At 45.2% G+C, this 23,804-nt stretch overlaps 1 protein-coding gene across 3 annotated transcripts in view; it reads right to left on the bottom strand.

Annotated features, from left to right (window-relative positions):
- Positions 1–23,804, bottom strand: part of SLC9A8 (solute carrier family 9 member A8) — an 80,667-nt gene that overhangs the window by 18,802 nt on the left and 38,061 nt on the right. For all 3 annotated transcript variants that reach the window (XR_001888372.1, XM_017888160.1, XM_017888161.1), the window contains exons 7-10: positions 23,317–23,351; positions 18,497–18,640; positions 11,116–11,254; positions 9,338–9,443 (exon numbers count right to left, since the gene is read on the bottom strand). Coding sequence is in view for 2 of the 3 variants with exons in the window: in XM_017888160.1 (XP_017743649.1) it covers positions 9,338–9,443; positions 11,116–11,254; positions 18,497–18,640; positions 23,317–23,351 (424 nt within the window). In the remaining variant the exon portion in view is untranslated. The remainder of the gene's footprint in view (positions 1–9,337; positions 9,444–11,115; positions 11,255–18,496; positions 18,641–23,316; positions 23,352–23,804) is intronic.

The raw sequence follows: 23,804 nt of genomic DNA, 5'->3' as shown, positions 1-23,804 counted from the left end.
ATACGTGGGGAGTCCTAGAGCTGATCCTCCACAGATGCTGAGGGATGACTATATAAGGGGTGAAAGCAAGCAAACCACTCTGGGGGGCAGAAAGGAGCCTAAGAATCTGCGTAAGGATAATGTGTGGATTCTTTTTTTTTTTTTTTTTTTTTTGAGATGGAGTCTCACTCTTGTTGCCCAGGCTGGAGTGCAGTGGCGCAAACTCGACTCACTGCAACCTCCGCCTCCTGGGTTCAAGCGATTCTCCTGCTTCAGCCTCCCAAGTAGCTGGGATTACAGGCATCCACCACCAGGCCCAGCTTATTTTTATATTTTTAGTAGAGATGAGGTTTCTCCATGTTGGTCAGGCTGGTCTCGAACTCCTGACTTCAGGTGATCTACCTGCCTTAGCCTCCTAACATGCTGGGATTACAGGCATGAGCCACTGCACCTGGCCTCTTTTTTTTTTTGAGACAGGGTTTCGCTTTTTTTTTTTGAGACAGGCGTGATATCAGCTCACTGCAACCTCCGCCTTCTGGGCTCAAGCAATCCTCCCACCTCAGCCTCCCAAGTAGCTGGGACCACAGGCACATACCACCACGCCTGGCTAATTATTTTGTGTTTTTGTAGAGATGGGCTTCACTATGTTGCCCAGGCTGGTCTCAAACTCCTGAGCTCAAGCAATCCAACCTGCGTCATGGCCTCCCAAAGTGCTGGGATTATAGGTGTGAGCCACCTCACCTGGCCAAATGTGTGGATTTTGATGGACTTTTAAAATACTTTTCCTTAACTTTCAATTTTCCCATAATCATGAACTACTGTCATTTAAAAAGGTAATGCATCTTTTCTTCAGAGCCCTGCACCAGGGTGTCTACAACCTTCTGTGCTTATGCAGAATTTGAGCCTCGACATTTGTCCGCTGCCCTCAATCACTCCTGAGGCACTCACAGTTCTCTTCTCAGCATCTCCCTGTGTAGGCAGCAGGAAAGGGGTCTCTATTTCATGTAAGGAAGCTGAGATTGTCTTAAAAAGTCGTCAAATAAGCTGCCAAGATATACTAATTGCAAGTCAAATTTCATAAGCAAAGTTTTAATTCACTTCTGCCATTTTGTGGAAATAGGGCTTATCTGGCAAACTTTCCATGTATAAAAGGGTGAAAATTGGCCAGGCGTGGTGGCTGATGCCTGTAATCCCAGCACTTTGGGAGGCCGAGGCGGGTGGATCATGAGGTCAGGAGTTCAAGACCAGCCTGGCCAAGATGGTGAAACCCTGTCTCTACTAAAAATACAAAAATTAACCGGGCATGGTGGCACATGCCTGTAATCCCAGCTACTCCAGAGGCTGAGGCAGAGAACTGCTTAAACTTGGAGGGGCGGAGGTTGCATGAGCCGAGATCGTGCCACTGCACTCTAGCCTGGGTGACAGAGTGAGACTCTGTCTCAAAAAAAAAATTGTAAAAAAGGGTGAAAATCACAGCACTGTATTACAGACATGCCAACTGCTAAGCTTACTGTAACACAATACCCTACAAAATATAGGAAACCTACTTTTTTGTATTTCCCAGCAGGTGTGGGCTGGCTGAGTGACAGCAGGAGCTGGACATTTGATCTCCTAACCCTCTTAGGAAACAGCAAATGCCTTTGCTCTTCATTTTCCCCTACAGGGAGATTCCAGCCATGCTTCCTGTAAGACACACCTGACATGGTGGGCAAAGGAAAATGAGAGGGTAGGAGACTTCTTTACCTGCTCCTTTAGGGCTCTTTGGAGCTCAAGATTGTTTTGCTGTTGTTGTTTTCTTTGAGATGGAGTTTCACTCTTGTTGCCCAGGCTGGAGTGCAGTGGCACAATCTCAGCTCACTTTCGCCTCCCGGGTTCAAGCAATTCTCCTGTCTCAACCTCCCAAGTAGCTGGGATTACAGGCACAGTCTTGGCTCAGCCTGGTTACAAAGGCCGACGGTAGCCCTGTGGGATTGAGGATCTAACATGGACCAGTCTTCCTTCTGTTTTTCCCTACAGGAAATCTCCATCTTTAAGGACGTCACCAAATTCAAACATTTTGGATTTTTCTATATGGATAAGTAAGCCCTGTCTGGGGGCTGAGTCTGGACTACAGCTGCCACCTATGCACTTGACCCACTGTTGGCACGGGGCCATCTGGACAATCCCAGAGGGCTTTACCCTGGGCTAGCATGGGGTCAGGGCACCTTGAGTTCTAGGTGAAAGGAAAGAGGGTCAGCAGCAGGCACAAAAGCCAGAGGGATGGCTCAAGTATCTGCTTCATATGCCCTCCAGAAGCTAAGGGGACTCTCCACCACCCACACCACCCTTGTCTGCAGCCACTGGAGCAGACTATAGAAACACAAAAGGGGGGTTCGTGCAAACCAGGCTAACTTTTTTAAGTGAGGTAAAAGGCATGGTATTTTTAAAAATACACTTATGGAAGAATCTCCTTTAAGAAGGCAAAATCATTTAAGCAAGCAGATAATGCAGCACAAGCATTCAGCCTTCCTGAAGGAAGAATGGCAGAAAAGAAGAAAGGGAGAGAGGAAATCCACTTCTGTTTATGGTTACATCCACTGTTTCAGATGTAATAAAGGAAGACAGTATGGGATTCAAGTCCAAAAGGCAGTGAAAAGGTATCATGGTACAATTTCCACTGTACTGTGCCTTACTGTGTGTAAAATATGACATACTTCTTGAGGGCTGAGTGAAACCATAATGAGTACGCTATGTTAATTACTCAATAATAAACATATTTTGCCATAAAACATTCAGACTCACTGAGGTATAGAGTAAAAGAGAATCTCTATTCACACTGCCCGCTCAGAGGTAACTACTCTTAACTACTATTAACACTTCAACATGCAGACTGCCAGTTCTTTTACCATGTGATTATAAAGTTTATCTTTAAAGTAATAGGCTGGGCACAGTGACTCATACTTGTAATCCCAGGACTTTGGGAGGCCAAGGTGGGTGGATTGCTTGAGCCCAGGACTTTGAGACCAGCCTGAGCAACAGAGTGAGGCTCTGTCTCTACAAAAATTACAAAACTAGTCGGGTGTGGTGGCACGTGCCTATAGTCCCAGCTACTCAGGAGGCTGAGGTGGAAGGATCACCTAAACCTGGGGAGGTCAAGGCTGCAGTGAGCCATGACTGCGCCACTGCACTCCAGCCTGGGCAACAGAGCATGATCTTGTCTCAAAAAATAACATTAAAATAAAATAAAAATAAAGTAATAAACAGGATCCTATCACATATATAGTGCCTATACCAGCAGAGCGATTTCTTTTCAAGGGCTTCTAACTCTCTTGTCTTGGTGCGTATACTAGAACTCCAGCTCCTTTTCAGACCTACAGAACCTGTGAGGCAGTGTCCTGGCCACACTGGTCTTCCTTCTCTTCCTGGAGCATGCCACACTCCCGCACATCTATCTTTAGACCCGTGGCTCCTGCAGTTTCTGCTGCCAAAACCCTCCTTCCCTAGAGCGTCCCTGGGCTGGTTCCTCTCACACAGGTCTGAGCTCCAGTGCCACCTCCAGGAGAGACCTCCCTGATTGCCTGAGCTCCCAATCCATTCTCTACCGCATGACACTCTCTGTCTTTAATTTCTCTTCTTGTAATTTCTTGCCACCTGGAATTGTCATATGGGTTTGCTTAAATTCTGGCTTTCTTCTGCAGGAAAAGGAAACTGATCTTGAGTTGTTTATAAATGTAGCCCCAACAGCAAGGATAGTTCTCAGCATAGGGTGGACATTTAATAAATATTTCTTGAATGGGTGAGAGATTGATTTTTCAACTTAAAGAATTTAACAATATGTCAAATTCTTCCCATGGCAGTACAGACAGGTCAAGTTCATTTTTTAAGAGGCTGCACAGGATTCCATACTGCACATGGACTGGAATTTGATCTTTTCCATTACTGATGAACATATAGTTCCTTCCAATTTTTCTCTCCCAAGCAGTGCTGCAGTGGAATTCCTTAGATATCTGTGCATAAGAGCACTGCACCATACATTCTATCTTTGGCTAACTTCATGCCAGTATCTTTTTTTTTGAGATGGAGTACAATGTCACCCAGGCTGGAGTACAGTGGCGGGATCTCGGCTCACTGCAACCTCCGTTTCCCAGGTTCAAGCGATTCTCCTGCATCAGCCTCCCAAGTAGCTGGGACTACCAGCATGTGCCACCATGCCCAGTTAATTTTTGTATTTTTAGTAGAGACCGGGTTTCACCATGTTAGCCAGGATGATCTCTATCTCTTGACCATGTGATCCGCCTGCCTTGGTCTCCCAAAGTACTGAGATTATAGGTGTGAGCCACCGCGCCTGGCCCATGCCAACATTTTAAAGTGTTATGTCGGCTGGGCGTGGTGGCTCATGCCTGTAATCCCAGCACTTTGGGAGGCCGAGGGGGGGTGGATCACGAGGTCAAGATTTCAAGATCAGCCTGGCCAAAATGGTGAAACCCCATCTCTACTAAAAAAATTAAAAAAAAATTAGCCAGGTGTGGTCGTGGGCGCCTGTAATCCCAGCTACTTGGGATGCTGAGGCAGAGAGCTGCTTGAACCTAGGAGGCAGAGGTTGCAGCGAGCCAAGATGGCGCCACTGTACTCCAGCCTGGGCTACAGAGCAAAACTCCATCTCAAAAAAAGAAAGAAAGAAAGGAAGAGTTATGTCATAATTAATCTTGCAAACTCATCCTTCAAGCCCTAAGTCCCCTCCTCTGTGACTCACCCTGACAATGTCACTCTGTCCCATCCCCTCCAACCCCAGTGTTTACTAACCACTCTGCCTAAGTAGGGTCTACTCATCTTTGAATCTTTAGTGTCAGAGGCCAAAGTGGCCCTCAACACTGACTTGACTGAACAACAAAAATAGTTAACATGGATACAATTAGAATGAATATTCTGAGAATAGCTAATGTTTGCTGAGTAATCGTTAGGGAGACTATTTGATTTGCTGTGGATACCAGGAATTTTTTAGAATAAAAGGGGATATTATTAATTCATCATGTTGAGACAGAGGGCAAACCAGGACTTCTAGCCACCCCAGTAGTGGCACAGATGCCCCATCAGGACTCTCACTTGCATTGCTCCCTTCGTCCTCAGCAAAGGCGTCAGGCTGGCCCTTTTACTTGTCTATTTTATGATGAGGAAGTAGAGCATGGGGTGGTTAAGTCTGTAATCTGAGGTTACACAGCCAATGAGAGGTGGAGCTGGGATTCAAATCCAAGTCTGTCTGTTATCCAGCTCCAGTTCTTAACAACTGTGTTCCCTACATGTGGATTTATATAAATAATTCCCACTTCCTGGGAAGAGAATGTCCTGCTCCACAGTCTTGGGAACCACTTGAGATCAGTCCTTTGTGATAGTCAGGAAAAGGGGAGCACACAAAGGAAGATGAAGACAGCAGAAACACCACCCTTTCCATCTGTGCTTTCACAGTGCAGTGCAGAGTATGCACACACCACACAGGACCATCCTGCCCCTCTCTGAAAACCCTGTGGGACAAATACCCAAAAGGCAAAGCACAGACAGGGAAGGTTCCCTCACCCAGAGGCAGATCTGGTGTTCCTGGCTGGCAATGCTGTGTGTGGAGCAAGGTCCCTAAGGAAATGAAACCCCTCTCAACAGGAAACACTGCCACTCTGAAAAGAAGGTAAGAAAAACATTCCCTTATTTTAATCACAGATTCCAAACAGATGCATGAAACACATCTTTGCCAACAGGTACTCAGTGATCATCTCAAGGGGTAGAGGAACAATTTAGAAAATAGATGTAAAATAGCTAGGCGAGAGCCGAATGACTCACAGGTAACGTTTTTGTAAGTGCCAACATTCAGTAAAGAAAGGGAACCTCATGGCAGACACCAGGATGGCATTACCCTGGTGAACTGGTTTGCGATGAAAAACAAAACCCTGAAAATGGCGAGTCCACTCTGCTTCCTCCTTGTGCTGCTCACGCAGCACCGATGTGCGACTCCAGATAGCGACTGGGTAGAAAAATTCTGTCAACTGAGTCATTGAAGACCACTGGGACTTCTGCTTTGTGTCTGAAGAAATTATTGCTACACAGAACACTGTCCTGCTCTATATAACTACAAAACCGGATACAAGATATGAAACAAAACTATTTTCTGACATGGGACAAAAGATAGGGTAGGACTGTGATTCCTGCCAGAAGGGAAACAAACAAGGTGGCCACTCTTTCCCCAGGCCCCCTGCTGAGCTGACAGTCTGAGGCTGGGGCTTTAGAGGGCTGTCCTGTTGAGCTGGGGAAGCTGCACAGAAAGAGAGCTCTTGGACATCTACTGTAAAGTCCCCTTGAGTCTTCGACTGATACTGATCAGTATATATGTGGGATGAAACAAGAGGCTGGGGAAAGAACCATTAAAAAGAAGTAGACTGAACAATTCCAGAAGCTGACATGGGGCTGGGATTTGTATTCCCGCCAGCCAGAGTGGAGTGAGCTCACAATACCTGAGACACCTTGGTTAGGGCTCTGCTACTGTGCACCAGTCCTAACAAAGTTTAAATGTAAGCCTCAAAAAGAATTAAACTGATGCCAAGAGATTTAGATACATGCCAGAAGAAAAGTCCAGAAATAACACACAAAAAACAAAAAATATATATATATTTTAAAAAGTCCAGAACTCCATAAAGGAATGCAATAAAATCTTGTACTCAACAATGTAAAGTTCACAATGACTGACACGCAATCAAAGCTTACTAGCAAACAAAGAGCAAGAAGATGTGACCTGTACGCACGAGAAAAATCAACAAAACAGACCCAGAGTTGACAGAGACGATGCAATCAGCAAACAAGGACGTTAAAACAGCAATTAGAAACGTTTCATATGCTCCAGAACATAGAAGAAAACATGAATATGAAGAGAGAAATGCAAGAAATGAAAATAACCCAAAGGGATCTTCGGTAGATGAATTATAGAATATGTAAATGAGAAATACACTGGGTAGGATTAGTAGGCGATTCCACATGGCAGAAGAAAAGATCAGTGACTTTGAAGACACGGCAACAGGAAATAACCAAAATAAAGCACATAGGGAAAAAAAGACAGAAAAAAAAAAGGCAAAGCATATTGTGGGCCAATAGCACACTACCTCTCATAATGAGTAAATTGAAGTCTCAAGGGGAAGAGGAAGGAGGAACAAAAAAATATTTATAAAGAATAGGCAAAAGCTTACCAAATTTGATGAAAGCTATAAACTCATATAAACTATAAACCCAAGAAGCTCAATGAACCAAAGGTGAATATAAAAAGAACCACACCAAGGCACATATAAAGGCTACACAGCTATCAGGACAGCTAAACTTTTTGAAATTAAAATAAGTGTGGTGGCAATATGAAGCAACTGGCACTCTCTCATACATTCTAATGGGGATGTAAAATGATACAGTCACTTCGAAAAACACTGGGCAGTTTCTAAAAAAGTAAAAATGTGCTTACCATATGACCTAGCAGCCTTAATCCTAGGTATTTACCCAAGAAAAATGAAAACACACGCAAACTGTTCTTAGCCCACATCTGGAAAACCCCAAATGTCCTTCAAATGGTGAACAAATAAACTGTGGTGCAATAAGAACGATAAACTACTGCCACATGCAAAAACATGGATGTCTCTCAAAAACATGACAACTGAAAGAGAGGAGACACAAAAGACTATGTACCCCATGATTTCATTTAAATGACATTCGGGGAAAGGCAAAACTACAATGACAGTGCAGATCAGTGGGTGCCAGGGCTCAGGACAGGCAGGTGGACTGACTGCAGAAGGGCACAGGGGAGCCACGTTGGGGATAAGAATATGCCACACCTTGACTGTAGGGGTAGTTATGACTGTCCACATTTGCCAAAATTCATGGAACTATATACTTAGAAAGGGTCCATGTAGTGTGTGTAAATTATACCTCAATAAAGTTAATAAAAAAGAAAATCTCTGCCATCCTGTGGCACAGATCAAAACATTCCTGCAATAGTGCCTCATTTCCAGAACAAGGCCTCTGAAGGGCCTTCACTCAAAGGATGGGATCAGACTTCTGGGGCAGAGTCCTTCCCACCTGGCTGCCCCCTCACACAGGAACAGGAGTGAGTCATGTTCCATTTTCAGGTCAACACCCTTACAATATAACAAACTGGGGACACAAACTTGACTGCCACTTGTAGGCAGAAAGCCCAACTAAGCCAAGCCTTGCCAACAGGTGCTGCTGACTGACTACCAGGTGACCATTACCAAGATCATCACTCTGTAAGTGGCCACCCCTCCTCCAGCTGGTGAGTATCATCTTCTAGGGCCACACCAGAGTTGTCCCTGCTGCTGGGAGCTGTGTGCCCTCCTCCAATGGGGTGCAGGGAAAAGGCTCTGGGCCTCCGCTGTCAATCTCACTACCACCACTGCCTGTGCAGTGCAGCTTTGGGCTAATGACAACCTTAGTACCTACGCCACATGGGTGGTAGCAGCATAAAAAAACTGAATACTGGTAAAGTGTGTCCAAAAACGCCCAACATTACGTCACCACCACACTTTGCTTGTCCCTCTAAGTAGCACTGAGTACATGGTTTCATGATGATCTGTTTTGGAGGGAGTTGTATTAGAGGAGGGTTCTAAGCATTGGTTCTTGACTCAAAGACAACTAGTCTGAATCGTTGTTCCACCAATCCCAGCTGTGACCTTGAGTAATTTACTTAATCTCACTCAACCTCAAGTTTTCTCCTCAGTAAAATAGGGACCTTCACAGTACCTCCCTCCCACAGGCTACCCTCCTCTCATAGGACTGATGGGTTAAATAACAGAAGGCAGGTTAAGAGAAAATGAGACCGTGACACCAATGTGACTGTTAGAGCTACTGGATCCAGGCAGACCTAAATCCAGATGTGTTTCTAGGGAGCCAATAGATTCCCTTTATTACTTAAGCTCTTCTGAGTTGTGACTGTCTCTTTTTTTTTTTTTTTTTTTTGAGACAGAGTCTCGCTCTGTCGCCCAGGCTGGAGTGCAGTGGCGGCATCTCAGCTCACTGCAAGCTCCACCTCCCAGGTTCCCGCTATTCTCCTGCCTCAGCCTCCCAAGTAGCTGGGACTACAGGCACCCGCCACCTCGCCCGGCTAGTTTTTTTGTATTTTAGTAGAGACGGGGTTTCACCATGTTAGCCAGGATGGTCTCGATCTCCTGACCTCGTGATCCGCCCGTCTCGGCCTCCCAAAGTGCTGGGATTACAGGCTTGAGCCACCGCGCCCGGCCGTGACTGTCTCTTGTGACCAAAGGTGACCCAACTGACAAAGCCTCTTTCATCAGGCAGGACAAAATGCCATCACCACAGCACTTTCAGGCTCTCCGTCACTTACCTGAGAGTGAGATTCCTTCTGCAAGCCCATAAGGCAGATAAGCAAAAATGATCATCATGCCAAACTCCAAGGAAGGTGTTTTCCTCAAGTCAATATGCTTCAGCACGTAAATGACAACTGTCAAGGAAGGAGAATCGAGGGAGAGTTGATGGGAGATGTGGAGAAGTCACAAAACTGCTGCTTTCCAAATATATGAAGTAAATAGGTACAGAAGATTTTGGAACGTCCCAAGGTTACAAACGAAAATTTGTCATTATGGATTTTTTTCCTTTGTAGGGAGACTGTTGCTATAAGAAAGTGAATCTGACAAAACACTAAGAAATGTAAATTCTGGAGATAAATGGTGGTGGAAGATGAAAATCAACCTAAGTCAACTCATTTAAAAACGCTGACTTAGAGGGCTGGGGGTGTGCTGGGCCATGGCACGAAGCTGGGGCTGCAGACAAACCAAGGTCAGTTCACTCTGCCAGGTTCCTCCCAGGGCCATATCACCCCTACTCCTCCAACAACATCAGATGAGATCACTAATGCTACCCATCTTGCTTTCCCCATCAGTTTTGAGTCAAAGACAACTAGTGTGAATTGCTGTTCCAACTGGGGTTCCAGGCCCTGTTGAAGGCAGTCTTTCCTATTCCTGGAGATTTCCAAACTCATGCCCCTGTGAAAGGAGAGAGCCTTCTATATATTGAAATATCATTCTCAATGCCTGTACTGGAGCTCACAGTACCCATTTGCTCCACTTCATTTTGATAGATACTTTTTTTTTTTTTTTTTTTTAAGAAAAAGATATAGAGGAAAATACTGAACTGGAAAAAATTTTCTTTTCCATTCTGTTTATTGGTACAATATGAGAAACTGTCAGCCAACTCAATAGAGCCTTTAGACTTCTGGACAAAGGAGTTGATGGGAAAACTCAACAGGATGGCAGAAAAATATGCCTCTAACCAGGTAAAAGAGTCTCTTCTGGCCATCTGTGAAACAAACTGGTCCTGGAGGCGGGCCAGGTGGCCATCTCCCTGAGACATAGGCTTAGGCGCGCGCCCAAGTGGTCTACTGCCTGTTACTATTTTAAACATAATGAAATTTCTACAGCAATAAAGGTGTCATTGGCCTTAACAAGACTCTTTCCACCTCCAGCTAGAAAAGCTTATTGGTTGTTAAATAACAAAATCAGTGCAAATAACTCAGTGGAACACATTTTGAAAGCCCCTTTTCAATCCTTCTGGATAAACACTTTCAGTGGGATAAAATTTTCTCTATTTACCATTTTATTTTATTTATGTATTTTTTAGAGATGAAGTCTCACTATATTCCATTGCTCAGGCTGGTCTTGAACTCCTGGGCGAAAGCAATTCTCCAGCCTTAGCCTCTCAAAGTGCTGGGATTACAGGCGTGAGCCACTGCACCTGGTCTATTTGACATTTTCAAAGAAAATTAATTTCTAATTTTCCAAATGTGAAAAGTAAGATGGCAGAAAATGAAAATCATCTGAGTGTGGTTATCATACTCTGGGAACTGAGAGGTCCCCCAAATCATATCTGATATCCAACAGTGTACATGTTTTTTAAACTTTGAAAAGTGACATTCTAAATTTCACATGTTAAATTAAAAAATCCTTGAGTTAGAGTGTTTCTCAAACAAAAACTAAGCAAAAAATCCTCCTTTAAGCAAAACCTTCATCTAAAATTGGCCCCCTTAAAAAACAGGACAAACTGGCTAGAGACAGAAGCCATCAGGAATAATCTCAACCCTGTATGCTCATAACATTAAAAGGATATTAATGCAGAAATTAAGCCAGTGAGAGTGCCGAGCGCTGCAGAGCCAAAGAACATTTTGAGGAAGTAGTCAAGGGCTTGTAAAAATGTTTGCCACCCACTGACATCTGACATATTTTTTCTTGTTAAACCTTCAGCTGTGCTAGGAAATGAAAGAAAACAGAAAGAAGTTAAAATGTTATATACACAAAGGTCTTAGAAATTAACTTAAAACTTATTTCTTGCTGATTCCCTCATTCATTCATTCATTCATGCCATCATTCATTCAGTCAGCCAAACGTTTATTGTTCACCTACTTTGTCCCAGGTACTGTTACTTTCTGGGGTTCAGAGATGAGAGCAAAGTTGCTGCCCTTAAGGAGCTCCTTCCTTCAGGCTAACGAGGGAGAAAACAAGATGAACACTAAAGACAATCTGCAGGAAGGGTAGAGGGCTGTAGAAACACAGGATGGGTGGGTAACTCACTCAGACTCGCTGGGCTCAAGGAAGGTGCTTGAGAAAATGTGGGGTGATGCCGGGCGTGGTGGCTCACACCTGTAATCCCAGCACTTTGGGAGGCCGAGGTGAGCAGATCACTTGAGGGCAGGAGTTCGGACCAGCCTGGCCAACATGGTGAAACCCTATCTCTACTAAAAACACAAAAATTATCCGGGTGTGGTGGCACACGCCTGTAATCCCAGCTACTCAGGAGACTGAGGCAGGAGAATTGCTTGAACCCAGGAGGCAGAGGTTGCAGTGAGCCAAGATTGCACCACTACACTCTAGCCTGGGCAACAGAGCAAGACTCTGTCTCAAAAAAATAAACAATAAAAAAGGCGGGGGGAGGGGTGGGTTTAGATTTGGGATAAAAACGACTTGCCCAGGTGAAAAAATGGGGGAAGCCACCCAGTGAGGGAACAGCAACTGCAAAAGGAAGGGAGCCCATGCATATGCAGCCCATTGTAGGAACTTTCAAGTACCGAGATTAATGCAGCTAAAACATGGCAGGGGGAGCGGTGGGGCAGCGGTGGCGGGGGTGGGACAGTGGCAGGAGGCAAGGTGACAGTAGTGGCAGGGGAACAGGGAACAGCCTGGGAAAGGCACTGGTATTTCAGCTTGAAAGCCTGGGAAGTCAATGGGAAGGATTTCAGGACAGAAATCTTGCGATAAAACCTGAAAGTGAGGCGACGGCAAGAAGTCAGATTAGAATGGAGCTACCCAAAGAAAAAATGTCCGAGGTTTCAGGCTGAGAGGGAAGATTTAGGAGACATTAAGGAGGAAGAAATCAAAGAACTTCCCTTTTACTGTAACAGAACAAAGTAAAATGTCGGATGTTATTAAATTTAATTGTTGGTTTTGTTCTCAAAGGTAAAACCATTACACCATTAACATGGAGTTATTCTCATTAAATATCCTCCTCCTGTCTCTCAAATCCATCCCCTTTTCTTTACTCCCAGGGATAAGTCTCACTGATCTCTCTCTCAACATCCTTGTCTTCCTACAGACCAACCCCGTTCTCCACTCAGTGGCCTAAATGATCCCCCTCTTTTTGTTTTTGAGACGGGGTCTCACTCTGTCACCTAGGCAAAGTGCAGTGGCGTGATCTCAGCTCACTGCATCCTCTGCTTCCCAAGCTTAAGTGATCCTCCCACCTCAGCTCCGGAGTAGCTGAGACCACATGTACACATCATCACACATAGCTAGTTTTTGTATTTTCTGTAAAGATGGGATTTCACCATGTTGCCCAGGCTGGTCTTGAACTCCTGGGCTCAAGCAATTTACTTGCCTCAGACTTTCCTGACGTCACCAGGAAGCCCAGTCTTAGTTTGACCTGGCTCCCACCTGCCATACCTCTCTGACCTTACCACCTCCTCCCCAAATCTAAACATCTGGGCCACACTGTCACTAGCACCTCCCAGGTGGTCACCATTCACCTTTCCCTGCCCCAGCTAACTCCCTATTCATCCCTCAGAACCCAGGATCAATGCCACTCCCTCAGGGACACCTGCCCTGATCCCTTCACGCAGGCCTGCCCATGTAAATGTTGTCATGGTGCCTGACTTCTGCTTCACAGCATGGGAAACTGTAGTGCCTCATTCCATGAGGATGAAGCCTGTGCCCATCTTGTTTGCTGCCTTATGTCCGGGGCTTAAAGCAGAGCCTCTTACACAAAAGACAGTCAATACCTTTTTATTGACTCAGTAAATGAAACAAAGAATCCTCAACAGTAATATTCAGCTTCATCAATCACCATGTCATGAATTGGTATCGTTTTATTATTATTATTATTATTATTATTGAGATGGAGTCTCGCTCTGTTGCTCAGGCTGGAGTGCAGTGGTGCGATCTCAGCTCACCGCAGCCTCTGCCTCCAGGGTTCAAGCGATTCTCCTGCATCAGCCTCCCAAGTAGCTGGGATTACAGATGCGCACCACCATGGCCAACTATTTTTTTTTTTTTTTTGTATTTTTAGTAGAGATGGGGTTTCACCATATTGGCCAGGCTAGTGTGGAGCTCCTAATCTCAAGTGACCCGCCTGCCTTGCCTCTCAAAATGCTGGGATTACAGATGTGAGCCATCGTGCCAGGCCCCAGGATTGGTATCATTTTAAAGCAGAGTAAGATGAAAAGGTAGCTTGGTCAAATAACCTCAGAAAGCCATTCGAAGAAATTTACAGCACAAAATAACATAATTAAGGTCTGAGACGTCTTGCAAAAAAGAAATCTAACTTTCTTCATGTGAAAGCTTTGCAGACTCATCTGAACACACAATCTCCCCAAACCGCCTTCTTTCTAGCAGATCACAGGTTAACATCCCACCTTGAGGAATGTGGCAGCCAACAAGGGCTCATACTGGAAAAGTGCTTTTGAAGGCCATGATCACCCGCAGTTCCCAAAAATGGATCTGCAGGCCACACACATACAGTGCCCAGCCTCAGCCCACGTCTCTACCATGGCAGGCACCCAGGCTGGTTTTACTGCTTTCTTTTTATACAGAGTAGCCTGAGGCCCAAAGAGAGTGAGTCACTGGGTAAGGTCACACAAAGGGTTAACAGCAGATCCAGGACTGGGGCAATGGTTTCGGAACTCCAGGTAATGACAGTAGAATTTGGACTCTTTCTGGCCTAGTAATTTTCTATGTTTTGTTTCTTAAGGTCATGTTTCTCACACCTTAAAGAATAAAAGGGAATATTGCTTCAGGGTCCATTTCATGAGCTTAAACTGTAGCTGGAGAAAACAAAAGGTTTCCTCTATAGCAGTGACTTTCAGAACACACTATCATAGCAATGAATCAAAGTTGAAAATGAATTCAAGTTACTGAAGAAACAGAAGACATTTGCTTTCCGGCACTCATGAAGGTAACAACATTAAAAAGGGGGTAATTCATTCATAATGTGTCAGCTCACTTTGGAGATGATCGTTTATAAAGTATACCTCTTCAAAACCAGATGTGACTCTAGCTGATAACCAAGGAAAAGTGACAACAGCTCCCAGGAGCATATTTTTCTTTTGAACTAAAAAAAAAAAAAAAAAGGGCGAGGGAAGTCTGACAGGCCCCTTTTCTCTCTCTTCTGTCTGAAAATGAGCCTCCCAGGTCTGGCTCACAAGACATTCCTTCTGAGAAGCCTTCCTCATATCCTTAATGGTCTGGTCATTGAGCCCCTCTGGCTTAAGGCACCATGTTCACTTCTCTGTGGGCATCTTTTGCCCATCATGGACTGAGTTCATCAAATCCACCTGACCCTCAGCAGTGTCTGGCACATAAAGGTCCCTCACCAAATGCTGATGGCAGATGACCAGCCGTGGCTGGGGAGTTCATGAGGCTGATTCTCGAGTCAGCTTGGGTCTCAGCAGTGGCAGTGCTGCTGGTGGGGGAGGAGGCTGGAAACTATACATGCATGCTCCACAGATTCAACCGTGGGAACTGTTATCATAGGCGATCTTGGGATTCTTTTTTTTTTTTTGAGACGGAGTCTCACTCTGTTACTCTGGCTGGAGTGCAGCAGTGCGATCTCGGCTCACTGCAACCTCCACCCCCCAGGTTCAAGAGATTCTCCTGCCTCAGTCTCCCAAGTAGATGAGATTACAGGGACCCACCACCATGCCCGGCTAATTTTTGTATTATTAGTAGAGACAGGGTTTCACCATGTTGGCCAGGCTGGTCTCAAACTCCTGACCTCAGGTGATCCACAGGCCTTGGCCTTCCAAAGTGCTGGGATTACAGGCATAAGCCACTGTGCCCAGACCAATCTTGGGTTTCCAAAGCACTTTTCCAGGAAGAACCTCTGGCTACCGACAATTCCCATTTCCATCATTTCCCATCTTAAATAGAAAAAGTCTCCTAATCTTTGGCTTTTGTAACAGAACTGGAAATGCTCAGAAAAGATCCTACCTCTGAAAAATTATTTTTCTTTAAAAAAATCAGAGACAAAGCAATTGAGTTTAGCTCCCAATGCATAAAAATAACTCATGATGTCACCTCCAAGTTGGACAAAATTCCTTGTCACAAATGTTCAATATGTGTAGCCAGGATACGAGATAAAAGTAAAAACCAGAACACTAAGCAGCTTTCAGAGTAGATCTTAAATAAGAAAAAATATTGCCATCGGATTTTTTAAAGGTCTTGCAGCATGCTGTTTGATAATATCCTAATAAAGCTATAGAAATTTCTGCCAAGAGAAACATGAAAAAGCCAATAGTAGGAAATTGGTTGAGTAGATCACAGTAAACCCAGAAAAAGGAATACTCCGTAACCAGTAAAATGATGTTCCAGAAGACTGTTTTATCAACTGTGTTCAATGGAAAATAGAATACAATATTTGGAGTATAAGCCTATTTAAATAAAATGTATATATATTTACACCAAATTGTTAACTATATCTCTAGGTAGTAGCAATGTGTGTGATATTTCTTCCTTTTTTGCTTGTGTATTTCCTAAATTTTATAAGAATATATGTACTATGTTTAGAATAACAAAAATACTTCTAAGTTTGTTTTTTTTTTAAGGCCTGTTGAGCACCTCTTGCCATCAGGCAGTATTTGGTAAGCTCCTCCTGCAAAGGAAGGACAAAACAGGGCAAAACTGAGCAAACATGGTGAAAACAGTAACCTGGGCAGGGAAAGAAAAGGAAAGGATGTCACATTACCTGATGCTGGATGATTTTCTCGTAGTATCTTTTTTGTTTTTTTGACACAGAGTCTCACTCTGACGCCCAGGCTGGAGTGCAGTGGCGTGAGTTTGGCTCACTTCAACCTCTGCCTCCCAGGTTCAAGTGATTCTCCTGCCTCAGCCTCTCGAGTAGCTGGGATTACAGGCGTGCAGCACCACGCCTGGCTAATTTTTGTATTTTTAGTAGATATGGGGTTTCACCATGTTGGCCAGGCCCGTCTTGAACTCTTGGCCTCAAGTGATCTATCTGCCTCAGCCTCCCAAAGTGATGGGATTACAGGCGTGAGCCACTGTGCCCAGCCCTGTAATATCTTATTTAACTATTCAGTCCTCAATTTTAGTCCTAGGCTGAGGCATTTTATTCCAACATAAAAATTCTGAATATAGTCTATAAAAAAACTTTTAAGAAAATGCCAACTACACAGAGAGGTTATGCTTTAGCAAAGGCAGTAAATCAGTATTCAGCTAAATGGAAATTCTATTATCTAACAGAACACAGACTGGCCTCTAATGTTCTCTTAGCTCATTTTTGATACACTATCCAGGGCTCTTTTCTCCACTTGCTTTGGAGTTTTTTGCAGGGAGGTGGGAGAACGGGGTCTTGCTATGTTGTCCAGACTGAGCTCAAACATCTGGGTTCAAATGATCCTCTAACCTCAGCCTTCGGAGTAGCTGGAATTACAGGCATGAGCCATCATGCCTGGCTTCCTTCAACTGCTTTGTCTGTGCCTTCTCTGTGTTTTGGCAAAATTATTTGGGTTTCTTGCCTGCATGTTAACAACCACCATAAAATGCAGAGTTCAAGGAAATATCCCTGCATCAGAAAAATATATTTGAGATTACCTTAAATGCATTTCCTTTTCCCAATGATTTTGTTTTGTTTTGTTTTTGAGACAGGGTCTCGCTCTGTCGCCCAGGTTGGACTACAATGGCTCCATCATAGCTCAGGCATGTGATATGACACCCAGCTAAAATTTTTTTTTCTTTTTTTTCTTTTGAGACGGAGTCTGGCTCTGTCGCCAGGCTGGAATCCAGTGGTGTGATCTCAGCTCACTGCAACCTCCGCCTCCCAGTTTCAAGTGATTCTCCTGCTTCAGCCTCTGGAGTAGCTGGGATTACAGGCACCCGCCACCACGCCCAGCTAATTTTTGTATTTTTAGTAGAAACAGGGTTTCACCATGTTGGCCAGGCTGGTCTTGAACTCCTGACCTCAGAGGATCCACCCGCCTCGGCCTTCCAAAGTGCTGGGATTACAGGACTGAGCCACTGCGCCTGGCCCCCAGTGACTTCTTGACATTTTATTATTCATCGTTAACTTCTCAGATCCCATCAATTACGGCAGTAATATCAACAAATATTTGAAAACAAACTGCAGTTTCCAAAGTAGCGTTTACACAATAGCATCTTAAGGCAGGAGGGCACCTATCAGCATTCCTACTTTATTTTAAAGCTGTGAAAAGGAAGGTGACATGCAACAGCTAGTGGAGCCTCTGTCTACTGCTTTTGTCTCCAATGATGTTGCCTGAACATTGACCCCTCAACAGGCCACTTCATCATATCTGGGGAACTTATTATTAAAAACCCATGGTCTTGGGACTCACCCCAGACCAAATGAATCAGAAGGCTCTGAGGGTGGGGCCGAGGAATGTCACACTTAATAAGCACCCTCAGGGATGCTGAGAAGCTGGGCTCAGAAACTGCTACTAAAAGGTAGGTCAAAAAAGGTGGGCACAGCCAGGAGCAATGGTTCACCTGTAATCCCAGCACCTTGGGAGGCTGAGGTGGGCAAATTGCTTGAGCCCAGGGGTTCAAGACCAGCCTGGGCAACATGGTGAAACCTTGTTTCTACAAAAACTTCTTTAAAAATTAGCTGGGCATGGTGGCAGGTGCCTGTTAAGTCCCAGCTACTCGGGAGGCTGAGGTGGGAGGATCACTTGAACCCAGGAGGTTCAGGCTGCGGTGAGCTGTGATGGAGCCACTGCACTCAGCTTGGGTGACAGAGTGAGACCTTGTCTCAAAAAAAAGGGGGGACTCTGCTTTTTAAACCACCCCTGGAACCTGACCATATTAGCACATCAAGGCTTATCAGGACAGAAGGATGGAGAAAGACAGTGGGTGAACTGATCACCAAGAGGACAAGCAACTGTACACACGCTGCGTGGAAATATCTGCCCCTTCATTACAAGGATCTTTAGTTCTGTCACATGAACAAAGTCTGTTCTCTGCCCCATACTTACTTGGTCAGAACAATGGAGACTGCATCGTTGAGAATACTTTCTCCAAAGACCAGCATGTTGAGCACGGGGTCCACATGAAGTGCATTGAAAATAGCAATAGTGGCCACTGGATCAACAGCAGATATTAGGGAGCCAAACGCAAAACTGTAAGAGATAGAGGGAAGGGGAGATTCTGTAATGTGTGTCACCTGGTCCACATATTAAAGCATTAAAGTCAAAGGCCATATTTAACAGAAAGCAAAACTACACACTAGAGCTGAAGTAACTATAGAAGGTAGCACATTTTTTCCCACTTATCTGCTGTTGACATTGTGGGTGGAGTGTGAAAGGCCCACTCTAAATTGAGTTGTTAGGAATGGCCTGGTTTTCTACTGTCAACACAGAGACTTGACTTTGACCAATGACGGAAGAGAGACTTTTGCTTAGATACATTTATTATATACTGCCCAGTTCCACAGGTCAGAGCAGCTGGAGTCAAATGACCCATGAACTCCTGCATCTGACCTCTGCTCTGCCCCTTGCCACCAGCCCCTTGGAGTGCTGTCTGTGACCAACCCCAGCCTGCACTCAGATTTGCAACATCTAAGAAAGTGTCAAAAACCAGCAGCAACTCCAGTGTGCTTTGGGGGTGAGTGGCGTGGACAGCCGATAGAAACACTGAGGCCATTTCCTAACTGGGCCAGTGACCTCACTGACGGTCCCCGTGAAGAGCTTATCACCCCCAGCAGATATGTGCTGATTGTCTTAACATGTTTCAGGCATAGAGGCTACCACGGCTGGCACTGTCCTAAGCACGTCACATACGGTGACTCAACAATCCAGTCAGTGACTGTATGAGAGACTGCTACTACTGCCCCGATGACAGAGGAGAAAACTGAGGGACAACGGGATGATGAAGTAACTTGTTCAAGGTCATTCAGCTAACAAGGGGCAGAGCCAGGCTATCTGCCCAGAGTTGGTACTCCTCCCCCCAGTAGTAGATACAGCAATACCCAGAGATGAAGACAAATTCAGACAACAGCAAGTGTGACCCGGGAAATCAATTGAGGTGACGTGAGAAGGTGGGGTGTGGGTGTGGGAGCCACTTAGATGGGGGGTTCTGGAGAGGCCTCTCTGAAAGGATGACACATGTAAGCAAGAACCTACATGTTAAGCAGCAGTTGGCCAGGCCAAGAGCTGCAGGCAGAAGTGACAGCAAGCGACTCCTGAGGTGAGAGAAAGCCTGCTGCCTGAAGAACAGAAGGAAGGTGCGTGTGGTGGCGGGGGTGGGGCGAGTGGCAGGAGCCATAGGAAGCTAGCAAGGGAGGCAGGACCAGCTCCCTCAAGGGGCTTCGTGGGCCACATGAGCCTGGACAATTCACTCTCCCTGCCCTTTGGTGATTTTCCCACAAGCCTCTGTGCCATGCCTGGTGCAACTTTCTTTCCAGGGCAGCAGAATGGTGGGTCTGCCCCCTTCCACAACACCAGCCAAAACATGGAGCCCCAATGGCCAGTCTGTGTCAGTCATTAGCCAGAGACGACTGCCTGGGCACTATACTCCAGCCTCAGTGAAGTGCAGGCCCAGCCCAGGCTCCCAGGTTCCCAGCCTGTGTCAGTCATTAGCCAGAGATGACCCACCCTCACCAAGCCTGGGTCTAGGGGGAAGAAGATGCTCGGCCTGAGCAGCCTTCAGTGGGTGAACTTTTGGCTGCAGGGTCAGGGAGAGGAGAGCTGACTGAGGAAATGCCTGGCTGCCTTGCCAGGTACAGGTCTCTTCAGAAGTCAATCATTTGGCCTCTGATTTCCATGGTAGCTGCCTGTGAATGTGATTCATGTGCATTAAAACAGAGTGCCTCCGGATCCCAAGCTGAGGATTCAGTTCCGAGACTTTGCCTGTCTTCACAGAGGTCATCACAGGCCTGTGAGCTCCAAGGAAGTGGACGCTGGGTTTTCATCATGGGTGAATTCCCAGGGTCTGTACTGGGCATGGCCCAGAGACACTTGCAGAAGGCAAGCAGGCAGGCAGGCGGGAAGAAGGAAGGGAAGCAGGAAAGGGAAGGTAACTCCACTAAACAACTGCCCATCTGGGAGATCCTATTTTGTTGGTAGCTGGTCCCCAGGCCCGTGCACCACAACCCAGACAGACCTTCTGGTTGCTCTTTTATTCCCACTCTCATCAACCACAGCCACATCACCAGAGGCCGTGAAGGAAGGAGGACAATGCCTAAAAAGTGTATCCTGGGCCGGGCACTCTGTAATCCCAACACTTTGGGAGGCTGAGGTGGGAGGATGGCTTGAGCTCAGGAGTTCAGGACCAGCCTGGGCAATATAGAGAGAACCCCACCTCCACACACATAGATTAGCTGGAAGTGGTGCCACACACCTGTAGTCCAAGCTACTTGGGAGGCGGAGGCAGCAGAATAGCTTGAGCTCAGGAGTTTGAGACTATAGCGAGCTGTGATCATGCCACTATACTCCAGCCTCAGTGACGTGCAGGCCCAGCCCAGGCTCCCAGGTTCCCTGTCCTGTGACTCTCCTACCCCTGCAGGATATGCTTTTTATTTCATTTTTTTTAAATTTGTTTATGGGTATTCATTGCACAATGCTTCAACTTTTCTTTATGTTTAAAATGTTTCATAGTGAAAGGTTGGGGCAACATTCATCTTACATAAGTCTAATGATGTCTCATGTGTCCCTAAAATGTATAAAACCAAACTGCTCTGACCATCTTGGGTACATGTCGTCAGAACCTCCTGAGGCTGTGTCACGGGTGCGTGTCCTCAACCTTGGCAAAATAAACTTTCTAAATTAACTGAAAAAACAAAACAAACAAAAGGTTGGGGGAAATGCTTTGTATAAATCATGTTACACATTTAGTTTGCTTGGGAATCTAAATTGAGGCAGAGTATTTCTGACAGCGAAGATGAAAAGTCTGAAATACAAACTGTTGAATCACTGAGAGGTCTGTATGGAAAGAGGGTCATTTCACGTGGCTGTCAGCTGTTCCACTTCACTTCTTTAGGACCTTGCCTTTTAAATGCCAGAAGTTCAACTTAAAAATGTACTTTCTTTATTCCATAACCCCAAAAGATAGCAACATCAACAAAATGAAAAAGAAATGGACTAAGGCAGAGAAATAATTCAGGATCTCTGAGAGTGAAATCTCTCTCCAGCAAGATATCACCAGAACAAAACAAAACATGTGCAACAAAGTTACTTTTATGTTTTCTACAGTGCAGAGGTTGCAAAAGATAGTCTGTGGCTCTCATGTTTGGTCTGCATGGTGTTTGTGAAAAATTGAGCAAGTTGTCAACATTTGAAAACTGGAAAATTCCCTATAAAAATCTAGAAACCTAGCCTCTTTTCGAAAGAAAAATTATTTAAAATAGCCACCAATTCTGGGCCCAGATTTCCACATGGTAATCATGAGTTGGCACTGAGAAGTGGCTGTTCCTTCATACAGGGTGTGTTCTCCCACTGGCTGCTGCCCCACCGCTAGACTCACAGCTGGCCAGCTTCCCTCTCTTAAGTGCTCTGCCAGGCCCTGCAGCTGTGTGGGTTTGCGACCCCAGAGCAGTCCCCATCCGTGGGACTGTCACTTTCTAACAGCAAAGGAAGCTTCTGCACATGGAGAGGAAAACACTACCTGGTTCTAAGTCAGTGTGTCTATAGGGCAATTATTTTCCTGTCCTTCAGCTGAACATCCCAACCACTGATTCAATTCAACTTCACAGGAAGTTATCCAGCATTGTCTGTATCTCTAACCAGCTGTCCCCAAAACAAGTGGAAGATTTGAATACCGTGATACCTTCCTTTACTGGGCATTTCTTTTTATTTGCAAAACACCTACCAAACACAGGACATCAGTTCTGCTTTATTTCCAGCTCCCATGGAATAGGACTACTTGTGTATGTATCAAAACTGTCTTACAACAAAAGCTCCAAAACTGTTGTCCTGGGCTGGGGTGGGTGGTGAGTGGAGGTGGAAATAGGATTGGACTTGTTATCAGAGACACAGTTTCCATGAAAAGGGTTCCCAGATTCTAGTCCCAAGTTGCTAAACTGCTGCTAAATCCTGAAAGCTCTGACTGGCCAGATGACAAGGATCTGGGGACGAACATGTGGCCCTGCTGCCCAGCTCCTCAGCCATGCTGCAAGACCAAACGCAGACACACTGAGCAAGGCTGTCTACTCTCAGAAGGGGGAAGCCAGACGATGCTCTGCATGGGTGCTTTTCCAGCACTAGATCTGGTACCTTCTGAGAGACAACTGCCTCAACCTAGTGAGGTTGCTTCTCACGATGCAATTCTGGGAATTCTTGGACAGGGCTCATGGGACGTGCTCACGGGAGTGGCTTCAGATAGAGGGGCTTTCCACAATAACCACAACAGAGGTCTTGGCCCTGCTTCCCCCACCGCAGGTTTGGTGGGAATCCCAGAGGAAAGTTTCTCCGTCACTCCCCGCTCTATCTCTAAACTATCAAGAAGACAACTTTTTGTTATGGCGACTGAAAAGTCTTGGAAATAAGAAGACGACAATGGTACAGTGTATGTGTGCACATGGGCAGGGCAGTTAGCTGAGCAGAGTTACTCCCTCCCAAGCTTAAACTATATCATTCCAATCAGCAATGCCCGACTAGGGATCTTCAAAAGTCTTTAGTATAGTTTTGATTCATTTCAGAGATACAAATTAACTCAGAGTAAGATTCTATGGCAGAAATCCTTACCAAAAATAAATATACAGAGAGAGAATCGAACAGTACCACACCCAGGAAGCAATGTGGAGAAAAATTTCCCCTGTCTGAAAAGCAGTCGCATGGGTGTTACAGTATGAAGGATTTACCTGTCTGTCATGTTGAGTTTAGAGATTACATCAGCCTGTAAAATAAAACACACAAACACACAGACACAAAAAAAACCCCTGGAGAACAGCCAAGAAGATTTAAATGTCCATTAGTGCTTTGTTAAAACTAATAAGGACATTAATCTTCAGTTCCCACACCACTTGAAAAATAAAGAAGGCTCCTAAGCTTTAGTTGAAACATGCATTCCATCAGCATGCAATGAAAGTATGGAAAAGAATGCTACATTCTTCAAGCCCAATTAACTGTAGTTTCCTTAAGTTTATTCTTATTTAATACTAGAAACTGAGCAATGAAGAAAGCTGCATGACAGACAGATTTACTCTGGTGCCATCAAAGCTGCAATACAGGTGAAAATTCGATGGAATGGGCTTTGGCTATCTAGAGAAGAAAGCAGCTGACATGTGTTAAAGAAATCTGCCTGTCACCCAGACACCTGACCCTCAACTTAATTTTCAGAACTGGGACA

Source organism: Rhinopithecus bieti, unplaced genomic scaffold (genome assembly GCF_001698545.2).
Source record: "Rhinopithecus bieti isolate Rb0 unplaced genomic scaffold, ASM169854v2 scaffold_15834, whole genome shotgun sequence".
Taxonomy (NCBI): Eukaryota; Metazoa; Chordata; class Mammalia; order Primates; family Cercopithecidae; genus Rhinopithecus; species Rhinopithecus bieti.
The sequence above is the reverse complement of the archived record's forward strand: the minus strand, read 5'-3'. Positions and strand labels throughout refer to the sequence as shown.